Genomic DNA, 11,674 nt, shown 5'->3' with positions numbered 1-11,674 from the left:
CACTTCTGATCTGAATGTGATGGGTTTTTTTACACTTTACCATGTGCATTATTCCCTAATCCTAACCATCCGTGCCTGAATGTGTTTTTGTAGACTTCCTGGAATTGTTTGCCATGTGCTCATGATGTGTAAACATAACCACGTGCAGCATAATTTCACCGTGTGCTTGAGTTGTCATCACAGTGACGGCATCCCAGAACATAAATAGCATACGCAGAAGGATGCTTGAAGCGTAACATGAAGACATGGAAGTCTACTGCAAAGCGGAACGTGTTGGATGAGCGGTTCCCTCACGTAAGTTACATACAGAGATTGCTTGCTTTATAGTTAGATGTGTGTTTGTAGACAAAGATTGCATTGCAATGCTATCAAAAACACACAAAAGGTAATAATAACTTTTTTTTCATCTTTATCATACCTTTCTTGTAAAGATGTAGCCAAAAGTGCTTTAATAGACAGGGCTGACTAACGAAGCAAAGAGAAAAACCTTAAAACAATCTTTATTAAAATCTATTTTAAAAATGGACAAAATAAAGTTTGAAGCCACAACAGCCAAGAACGTATGACTTTTACATGTGTTTTAAATACTGATGTATAGGCCTAATAATATATAATTACTGCCAGCACAGTGCTCCAGATACCGATCAGGTGGACTTCATTAAACCTGATTAAACCCACATCAAAAACATCAAAGTAAATAGGATGCACACCCTTTTTTCATGCATGACAGAAGCTACTGATACTCTATCATTCTCTGAAAATGGTAAGGATGCCATCTTTGTTTGTCAAGTCATGCCTAAATACTAATTACAGGTTAATACTTTGTTTTGCATACTACAAGCAGAGCCACAAGCAAGCCTTAGAATTACAAAACATTTAAGCACTTTCATTTCAGTGTCACTGAAAAATGTTGCTTCTGCATTGTTTTTACACTGGAGATTTAACATAGAATAGTAATTATATTTGTTGTATTCTTCCACCAAGGTCTTTATAAATGGGATTTCACCTTCTTTATTTAAAAAAAAGCAAAGCAGAAGTAGTGTTGTAAAAAATCTCCATCCAAATGAAAATCCAAAATACAATTGAAGCCCTGTAGAGAGCACAGTGATGAAGATGTTGTCCTGTCAGAAGCCACAAAAAAAAACTTACCAGAAAGCTACCTGAAGAAGTGACCTACGTAGCACAGTCCTGCTTCCAATTTCCAACTTTCATAGCTCTACATAACAAGCAACCTGCTCATTTTTTTTTTTTTTTTTTTAAATATAGCAATTTAAACATTTCTAACAGTAGTTGTTTTATCTTCTTGGTGTGCATTTATTATAATTTTATTATTTATTGTGTCATTACCTGCTATTTTTTATACCGGTGCAATAGCTACGATACTTTTGACTTATTTTATCCTTGTGTAATAGATGCTATTATAAATTTCCTATTATTGTTATTTTATTTCACTTTTATCCTTGTGCAAGAACATTGCTATTATTTTAATTTTATCCATCTTGTCTTTATCATTGTTTTTTTCTAATTCTATACTGGTGCAATTACATAGCTTTTTTTGGCCCTATATCAAACTGTGCAATATTATTATGATCAGCTGTAGTACAGAACAAACTTGAGTGGAGTATCTAACCATGTATTGCCTAAAATGTCCCTTGTCTCACTATTCGCCCGTGTAACTAACAATCAAAGTAGTGTAAAATAAGGAAGGTTATAAGGAAATATCACCCTACATTACGGCACGTGTATTCCAGGTACGCATTGAAAACAGGCTATGCTGGTGTAAGACAGTAATAACAGGCTACATTAGAGGGGAGGGGGATGCAAACACAAGCCTCAGGCCAACAGCAGCACGAGTGTCAGCTTACTATTTCTGCTGCAAGGCTTCTGTTTCAATCAGCCCATTCTGGACCACTGAGTCTTCTTTGCAGTGAGAAAGTAGAGAAACGCATATCAAGCTCATATTTTCAACCTTAATTAATTTACTGTGTTTATTCACAGCTAATTTATTTATAGCTATTAAAACAAAATAAAACAGGATCTAAAACTTTCTATTTTTGAGATTTAAACATGCAGTGTGTGACTGCACAAGCACAATTTATTTCTGTAATGGTCAACTACATTTTGGGGTTAGAACACCTAAGAAAATGTATAGGTATCACTCAATCATGTGATTGTAACCCTTTGAAACCATAGAAAATTGACATGGAACGAAGGCAATGAAAAACAAGACAAAACCCGAAAATAGCAAGCCTTAGCAAGTACAAAGAAATAACCTGAATTTTTTTTTTTTTTTTTTTTTAAGTTAAAGTAAAAAAAGAATAAAAATGGAATGGTAATCAAACTGTCTTCTCCACCCTGTTGTCATAAATCTAACTTTTCCAGGGAAAACACAGCTTGTGAATGCTACAGCCTGCAGCCTGCAGCCTGAGGCTTCTCTCGCAGCCACTCCCCTCACTCAAGTCATTCAGGCTGAACCAGTGCCAGAAGAAACCTGCCTGCAGCCTGTGGGTCCTCTGCACTGTGTGCTCTGTAGCTCCAGACAGTCAGGATGGCTCTCAATGTGCCGGGACTCATAGCCACCATTATATTCTACCTGCTGGTGCTGGGGATAGGCATCTGGGCCTCCTTCAAATCCAAAAGGGATGAGAACAGGACGCAGGCAAACCATGCAGACATGGCTCTGCTGGGGAACAGAGAGATCAGCTTGGTTGTGGGAATCTTCACTACAACTGGTGAGTGTGTTTTTCTGCAGCTCCGCAGCTGCAAATTGCAGGTTTATGACCAGCTGTCAAAAAAAACAAAAATGCATTTTATAGAGTATTGTCATTCTTTTACTTTCAGACCTTTTTTTCTGATTGATAATTAACAAATTGTACTACTATATTTACATTTGTTTGTATTTGCAAATGAATAATGAAGGAATATATATAACATACATGCAGTGCTGGAGGAAGTATTTAGATTATTTTCTTAATAAGTGTACAAATACTAAACTGTGAAAATACTCTGTTACAATTTTTTTTTAAAAAGTCTGCATGAATTAGAAAACAAATTCAAACATAGTTGTCACTTCATTCTCAGTCAGTCAGCAAATTGATCAACTGACTAATGATTCAAGCTGTACTATAAACTACTGGTTGAAGAAGAAAGCACATGTTTTGAAATGAGATGGAGTAGAAGTATCATTTAAAGAATACTCACGTAAAGTACAAGTACCTCAAATTTGTACTTAAGTACAGTACTTGAGTAAATGCACATATATAGTACATCATATGTACATATAGTGTTGTACATATAATACATACACATATAATGTAAGCCTACTTTTGTTGTTATTGTTCCTTTTTAAACTTTAGCTACTATTTGAGTGCCATTAACTTTCATTTGTACGGCACTTTGATAAACTGTGGTTGTATTTTTTTAATTTGCTGTATAAGTAAACTTGATTTGATGGATGCATGAATTAATTAATTAATAACAGTTCAATAAACCAGCCTGATTTTTTTTTCAATAATCACTCAGAATTGGTTCTAGCGTAGTTTCCTGTACAGTATCAGCTGTTTAACTAACTATTTTATTTTAACTCTTACATTACTGATGCCGTTATTTGCCAATTAGCATACTACGCGACAACAATATTTTGTGTATTCTTTGGATGACTTTGCAATCTTGAAGTGTGAGGCTAAGTTTTCTAGTTAAGGGTTCTTTCCCGCTGATCAGAAGACTGACTATTCTTATATAACAATAGATGATGGTGTCCGTTTGTCTTTCAGATTTGCCATGAATGTGGATCTCCCTTATAGTGGGCCAACAACTGTTGTTATCATGTTGTTACACCTTTGGGATAAAACTGAATGAACTGTGCTTGTTTATGAGTAGTTATTAGGATGTTTTACAGTATACAAGGGAACGACTGAAATGAGATACTCAACACTCCAGCTGTCAGATAACTAATATTTAAAATTATTTTTTATGTGGCAGTATGAGTGGTCACAGCCACTCTGTCCTTTGAGCCACATGTGACCTTAGTTGAGGTTGTAGTTTGTATATAGGTCATGTCAGTGCATCACATTTTTGCTCCACAGATAAGACTGAAGACACAAACTATAGCTGTGAACACACTCTTATCAGTTGACATAACATAAATAAATAACATTTATTATCTCTTGGGTTTTAACATTTTCTTTGGACATTTACAAAGTCTACTGTAATAATAATTTGTTATAAGTTTGTGTTAACTTTGTGCATCATGCAGCTACCTGGGTTGGCGGGACCTTCATCATCGGTACAGCGGAGACGGTGTACGATCCAAAGTTAGGGCTGATTTGGGCTGTGATGCCATTGGCAGCAACGTTGGCCTTCATTCTTGGTAAGATCCTCTTTTGAAACTCGTATTTTTAAGTTTCTTACACTTTAAATGATGCGTCAAGGACTTTCATTTTAACCAACACTTGAAGGAATACTTCACTCACTCACTTACTCAACCCGTGATACAGGGGAAGAACATTTTGTTTTTCCCACATGCCTCCAAGGTGAACGAAGAATCCGAAAGCAGCTACCATTCTTGATGTTTGAAAGATTAGGTGGACTGTGTTAAAACAACAGCACAATTGCATCAAAACATCCATTTCCAAACTCTTACTTTGTCCATGTGTGATACTCTTCTGCAAAAGTGTTTAAGGTTTTTGTGAAAATGCATGTGTTTGGGAAGTACTATGCATACGACTGGATATCGCACACATTGTTTGGGCGAAACAATCCTCACTGTATGTATATGCACCCTTAAAATGCTGTTTCAACAGGATTTCTGAAAGATCTGGGTCTGTACTCACAAACTTTTTGAGTATATTCTGATACCCCTCTTCCACCAACATTGAAGAAGTTCTGTTACGGTTTCTGAACCCTAAAATAAATTGGTTCAGAACCACAAAAAATTGGTTATAGTTTCATCTTCTGTTAGTTAGATATTCTACAGGTTTGAAAGAGAGTATGGTGAAGGCAACAATGGAGAAGTCAAGTGAGAAATCATCGGGAGAAAAGGGTCATGCAGTGGTCTCATCATTAGCTGGCTCATGCTGTTTAAGTATTAAAACAAATATCTATAAAAACAGAACAAAAGCTCAATTTGGTCCGCCATCTTGCTACTACTGTTTACATATGTTGCACCTTGTGCAACACCCTCCAACGATGTAACCATAATTATGATTTTGATTTTGAATGATTTTGCTCACACTTCCCTACATAGTGTCAAGGTTACTAGAGTGCTGAATGAAAGTGGTTCAAGAACCAGAGTTTATTGGTGGGAAAAGAGTGTGAGAGTCCTTAACCTGCAAAGCTGGGTGTTGATTCTCAGTGGGACCAGGGGCTGTATTCACAAACACTCTGAGAGTACTCTCATAGAGCTCAGAACTTTTCTAGCAAGGAAACATTTCTAGCAAGGAGTACAGGAAAATTCATTAAGCGACTCGGGGCAAGGTATGGACAGAAATGAACTTAGAGCCGTTGGTAACCCTGTTGCTAAGCATGATGCATTCTTTAAAAGGTGTGAGTGGTTGTCATAGATGCATCTTTATGTGAGCCTGAAAGGCGTGGAAACCAGATGTAAATTAAATGAACCATGTCACGAAATGAGACAGTGGAAGCACTTTGATTGTTCGTATGATCATTTTGCTGATGGAGGCTTGTGACAGACCCAAGTCATCACTGCTGAACTGTTGCATTTTTCCAGTTTCCAAACGTCTTAGTGTTGTGTTTCTGGCATCAGAGCGTTATTTTGTTGGGTGGGAGATGTGAATGTATTTCCAATGAGATTGACAAACATTATCCCAGCACCATCTAAACTATAGCATTTCATTAACTCGGTTTCATTCAGCGTTTGGAGAAAATTTCTCCGACCTCCTTGTCTTCCCAACACAAAGCTTAAAAAACTCTAAAGCCTTTTATCTTTATCAGAATTGAGCCTGAACTGTAAGGGGTAATTCATAGAAAACGTCATAATTTGAAGAACTTTGAATTTCGTCAACTCTAGAAGCAGCTCTTGGAAGCTTTGTGAATAAGTACCCAGAACTTCAATGGTGCAGAGGAATAAGAACTGCAGTCCCTGTGCTTTTGTTTTTTCTAGGTGGCCTTTTCTTTGCTGAGCCAATGAGAAACAGGAAGTATGTGACCATGATGGACCCTTTCCAGATCAAGTATGGAAACAGACTGACTGGACTTCTGTCCGTGGCACCTCTGTTGTCAGAAATTATTTGGGTTACATCAACGCTGATAAGCTTGGGTAACAATTTATCTACCAACATCTTGATTTGTTTTAACTCGTGTCTCTGTGTACATACTGTGCCTTTCCTGTATGTGTGTATGTGAACTTCCTCAGCCCAAATGCTGCAGCACTTTTTATTCTTAGTTTGCTTTCTGGTTGGCTGATATATGAAATGTTATTAAGTACTTGAATGCGTCTTAATGTATGTGTGCTACGTGTTTAAGTGTGCATGGCAACTGCATATGTGTTTCATAGGAGTAACCATGACTGTGATCCTGGATTTGTCCTATGCTGTGTGCATCTGGATTTCTGCTGCAGTGGCCATCACCTACACGCTGCTGGGAGGTCTCTACTCTGTGGCCTACACCGACATCATACAGCTCACTCTCATTTTTGTCATTTCGGTAACCACATCTCAGTTAGTTTGGATTCACAGCAGTTACAATTGATTCCAATGGGGATTCATTTTTAAGTCAAAACATGATCCTGTTCTCTGTTGTTTCAATTGTATGTCCCAGTCATCATTAGCTGCAAAACTAACGACATCCCCATCAGTCTCAGCAGCACTTGGTATTTTATAGAGCTTAATGAGCAAATGCTATCATGCTGCATGCATGTCCCATAGAGAGCCCAAGTGATGAGTCCTAAGACCTGGAAATCCAATTGCATTTCAGCACCTCTTGTTCCCACGTCTCAAAGTCAATTAGTAATTTGAATGTGCTTTTGGTTGGATGTCTGAAAATAGGGTCTGTGGCTTGGCTGAAGAAACTTTTACATTTTGTTCTGCATCATAAATATGGTTGCTAACAAGTGGCTAAATGAGACTACAGGACATGATCACTCCAAACATGGCTTTACAGTCTGATAGTAGAAGTGATGCAACCATAGTGTATTATGTTTTAGCCTAGCAATAGCTTTTTTCTTCTGATGACTGCATTTAGGCTTAATCCTACAAGTGATCATTTGTGAAGATTAACTTGCTAAACAAAATGTATCACAGAGATTATTTTCTGCAATGATCCATAATCCAAATGGAAAAATCCCATAGGCTTTTTGATGAGGGAACCAGGGCGACGTTAATTTCTGGGTTTGCCTACAGAGAAAATGTCATCCCTGGGGCACAATATACAGTAGGCTATACAGAAGGCTTTGCACGTATTCGGGTAGGCACATCCTGATTGGCTGGCTACGTTAATGCAAATGTCACTGGGTGACTGCTTGCTGGTGACTGGAGGACAGTATTACCAATATAGTCCAGTAGAGGGCTGTGCCTGTGCTAAGAACTAGTGCTGCAAAAGCGTAAACTTCGTTATGACTCATGTTCAATAATTTCCCTCAAAATATAATGATTTTAAGCTTCTGGTACAGTAATTTAACATTTCCCCCTCTGGTAATGCTGGGACAATCTTTCAATTAAGAGTTACACATCTATTAATTTGGGGGATTCACAAAAAAAAAATTTAAAAAAGAAGGGTCAAAATCAAAGAAGCAGAGGCCAAGATAGCCTGACTATTATCTCCTGTATGTGTCGAGCTCCAAAAAGATTTCCCATCGTGCAGTACAAAAACATCTTTCCGGGCAGGATTTCTTTTTAAAATGTATGCCAGGCTGAGATAACTCTGGTGATATCACTGTGACGTCATTAGGGGGTTATTTTATTAGACTTAAGAAATCTAGCCACAGCTAGAGAACACTATACAAGTTTTTTCATGAGCTGAGCAATATTGTCTGTGATGATTAAACTAACATTTGCACATGAAATTAGTAACATGCTTTAACATTTTTACCCTGATAAAATTGTATGAGAGAGGGCAATGGAAACAAGCTCTTCTAAACGTGTATCTATGGTGTATCTCTTTTTCCCCAGTGGCTATGTGTCCCCTTCCTCCTCCTGAGTCCCACCTCTGTTGACATCACCACCACATCTTTCAACCACACCTTCCAGGCTCCCTGGGTCGGCACCCTGACTGCAGACAGAGCCTGGAGGTGGATTGATATCTTCTTGCTCCTGGTAGGGTAATGACAGCAGTTGATGCTTTGAGACTAATCAAGGCTGATACATGGGCACTAAAAAGAGCTCATATCTCAAGTGAGTTTGCAGCAGTAGAGAAAGGTGATTTACAAATTGAAAGTATCAAACAGGTGTGTAAGAGCCAGCAAGGAAACTAAACACAAATGCAGGTAACTGGGCAGACATGAACAGATCAGTAGGTGGGTTTCCATTACAGATTTGCACAAAATTTAAGGGATATTTTTTAAATGACGATAAAATGCAATGGCGAGATGCAGACGTTTCCTTCCCTAATGCAACTTTTCTTGTGATGCTATGCGACTTCCCCTCTTGTGATAACATGGACATGGAAGCTAATGTACTGTTGTAGACAGGGTCAGCAATTAAAATGCACTTTAGCCACCTAAAAAAGACCCACCTAAAACTGTCATCACTTTAAATGAATGCTTTAAAGACAGTATTTTTCCTGCTTTATCTTACTGTCAGACAGTGATTTCCACTGGGAAAATGAAGCCATTGCATTGCTTTCTTTAAAGCTAGACTGTTGAGAAAAACAGTGATCTAACAGCGCTGAACACAGGAGCTGCTGAGCTACTGCTGCTTTGATCATTTATTTTGTGTTATTGTGTGACTTTGGCATTTAAAATGGTTAGTTTGGATTCATCAAATTCACACAGTAACACAAACTAACTGATTGAAGCAGCAATAGACCGGCAGCTCCTTTGTTCAGTGAGCTGAAAATTACTGGTTTTGTCAAAGGAGTTTGAAGAGAGCATAGATAGAAAACAACTTTTCCACTGGAAAATGGCTGTCTGACAAAAACATAAAGTAGTGAAAATACTCTCAATGTAATGTACACTTGATTTGTTAAAGACTTTTTCTTGAGACTCTTTTTCTATGTAAATATGTTTTGCGGCAGCAATAATAGGCAGTAATAATATTTATTACACCTGTGCATCTCCTGTTCTGACATGTCCAATTGTACACTGTGAAAGCATTTGTTTATGTTAACAGACCCCTTTTCTTCTTAATAACAATAATAAAAAAACAATAACTGCAAACAGTGATGACTAAATTTGAACTTAAAAACACGTTGGCTGCTGATGTGAGGATTTTATTTTATGTTGTTTACCTCGTAATATACAGTAAATCTGTCTTGCCTTGTGATCATTTGTGTTTCCATTAAAGAGTGTAGGAGACCTGGGTTTTCAGGACTTTCATCAGAGGACATTGTCGGCCTCCTCCTCAGCCACAGCCAAGCTGCGATGTTACGCCGCAGCGTTTCTCATCCCCACATTTGGAATTCCTCCTGTCCTCATTGGGGCAGTGGCTGCATCAACAGGTAAAGCAGATGTGTTAAATATCTTTCAACATGAAATTTAAATTTGAGACATATTTTGTCCAAAACTGACAAAATAGAAAATAGGTGCTATTATAAGAACTCTTGCATTGAGCATTGTGGAGGTAGCTGTAACCATCATCATATGCTTTGCTGCAATGCAGCTCTTCCAACATGAGTTTGAGAAAAACACAACAGCATATGGCAATAGGTACTCCTGACACTCTTATATAACATCTTGTCTGAATTATCTTAAATGTTTTTCATCTTCTGTTTGTTAGACTGGAACCTGACCTCCTATGGCTCTCCGTCTCCGTTTGAACGAGGTCAGACGGGTTTGATCTTGCCACTCTGCCTGCAGCACCTAACTCCGCCCTACATCTCTGTTATCGGCATCGGAGCTGTGGCTGCTGCTGTCATGTCCTCAACTGACTCTGCCCTGCTGTCTGCGGCCTCCATCTTCTCCTCAAACATCTACAAGAAGATCCTGAGGACTGAGGTAAAGGTGGGGAGCAGAAAGTGGAAGGCCAACTGATGGATCATAACACTGGTGCACTAATGGCCATTTGAACTGTCAGGTGCAGCCACTTAAAGAAAAAAGGGAAACTTAGAAAGAAATGTTACATGAAGTGCAGGAAATTAGTAGATTTAGAAAATAGTTTTAAAATAGTTTGGGAAGAATGTCTAGGGAAAAAAGACAGGTAAAAAGTTATATTTACAGTTATCATAATTACATATTAACCCATATTTAGAATCACATAATTATTATTTACGTTATTATTTTAAGCACTTTTTTGTTTGTTTTACTAATTTTCAGTAGAAGCATTATAACCTTTAAAACCTGAGAACATTGGTTTGATTTTCTCAAAACATGAACAGAGGGCAGTGAAAGAAATGTTGTTTTTTTAAAACAGAGATGAAGATAGAAAATTCTTAGAATTTATACATATATTATTTTTTTGTTTTGTTTCAGTTTTCTTTTATTGCAAATTTTCAGGTAATTTTCTTGAATTTTCTTTTTTTAGCCTTTTATTAGACAGGGCAGATCAACAGTGTGAAAGGGGGAGAGAAAGTGGGGACAACATGCAGCAAAGGGCCTTGAGTGGGAGTCTTGTAGGAGCTCGGGGTTTTTCCATGATTCTGTCCTCAGCTGGAACAGTTAGAAAACTGTTTTAAAATAGGCAAAGAATAAGAGAAGTTTGAGAAAATAGAAGCATTATATCTCAGTCTGCTGCTGCTTACCATACAGTTTTCCTCTCATTGCTTTTCATTGTAGGCATCAGAGAACGAGATCCGCTGGGTGATTCGTATTGCTGTGGTTATATTCGGCCTGGCCGGCACAGCGCTCACCTTCCTGCACACAGGCGTCATGGCTTTCTGGGTCCTGGGTGGAGAAATCGCCTACATTTTGATGTTCCCGCAGCTGGTCTGTGTGCTTTTTTTCAATGTATCCAACGGTTACGGTTCCACTGTAGGCTTCCTGGTGGGGTTTCTTTTCAGACTTTTGTGTGGAGAGCCCTTGTTAGGGCTACCACCTGCCATCCATTTCCCAGGATGCATTCTTGAAGATGGTGTTTATGTTCAGTATTCTCCTATCAAGACAATCTGTATGGTCTTTTCTTTTGCCACCATATTGCTGGTGTCCTTCCTGGCATCTGTGCTCTTCAACAAAGGACTTGTACCTGAGAAGTGGGACGTGTTTCAGGTTAAAGTCAAACACCAGCCACGAACACAAATTCCAGTAAATGGTGTCAGCGGGAATGAAATTAACAGCTCACACCTTGTGTGTGAAGATGTCACAGATCCAATGTTGGAATCAACATGTTGAAATTTGCTGAAATAAATCATACTGTATCAATAACAGGACACTAAACACATGATTACCTCTCCAACAACATATAGCTCATTAAGACGTTATTGAAAATAACATGGTAAAACAATGGATTTCATGTTTTTGGAGGAAGTGGAAGATGAATGTCATGGTGTCTTATGGGTAAAGCTAGAAAGAAAAATATTTAGTGTGCATATTTTTTTCTTATTTATTTTACCGAAGAAAACCTCTTGG

General features: G+C 38.0%; 1 protein-coding gene across 1 annotated transcript; it reads left to right on the top strand.

Annotated features, from left to right (window-relative positions):
• The first annotated feature begins 2,542 nt into the window (after positions 1–2,542).
• LOC121954922 (high-affinity choline transporter 1-like) lies at positions 2,543–11,437 on the top strand. Its single transcript, XM_042502668.2, has 8 exons — positions 2,543–2,732; positions 4,256–4,369; positions 6,122–6,277; positions 6,515–6,663; positions 8,127–8,270; positions 9,459–9,612; positions 9,891–10,108; positions 10,886–11,437. Exons 1-8 carry the CDS (start codon positions 2,549–2,551, stop codon positions 11,435–11,437), a joined length of 1,671 nt encoding a protein of 556 aa, XP_042358602.1. The 5' UTR covers positions 2,543–2,548.
• Positions 11,438–11,674: the final 237 nt, after the last annotated feature.

Source organism: Plectropomus leopardus, chromosome 13 (assembly GCF_026936395.1).
Source record: "Plectropomus leopardus strain MGB_pleo_1.0 chromosome 13, ASM2693639v1, whole genome shotgun sequence".
Taxonomy (NCBI): domain Eukaryota; kingdom Metazoa; phylum Chordata; class Actinopteri; order Perciformes; family Serranidae; genus Plectropomus; species Plectropomus leopardus.
Note: the sequence above shows the minus strand (reverse complement) of the source record. Positions and strands in the feature narration are given on the sequence as shown.

Excerpts from the sequence above, each read along its gene's own strand:
- LOC121954922 (XM_042502668.2), top strand. The coding sequence starts at position 2,549 with ATGGCTCTCAATGTGCCGGGACTCATAGCCACCATTATATTCTACCTG. Across the intron at positions 4,370-6,121 it reads AACGTTGGCCTTCATTCTTG|GTGGCCTTTTCTTTGCTGAG; the intron begins GTAAGATCCTCT and ends TGTTTTTTCTAG. Across the intron at positions 6,664-8,126 it reads CTCTCATTTTTGTCATTTCG|TGGCTATGTGTCCCCTTCCT; the intron begins GTAACCACATCT and ends CTTTTTCCCCAG.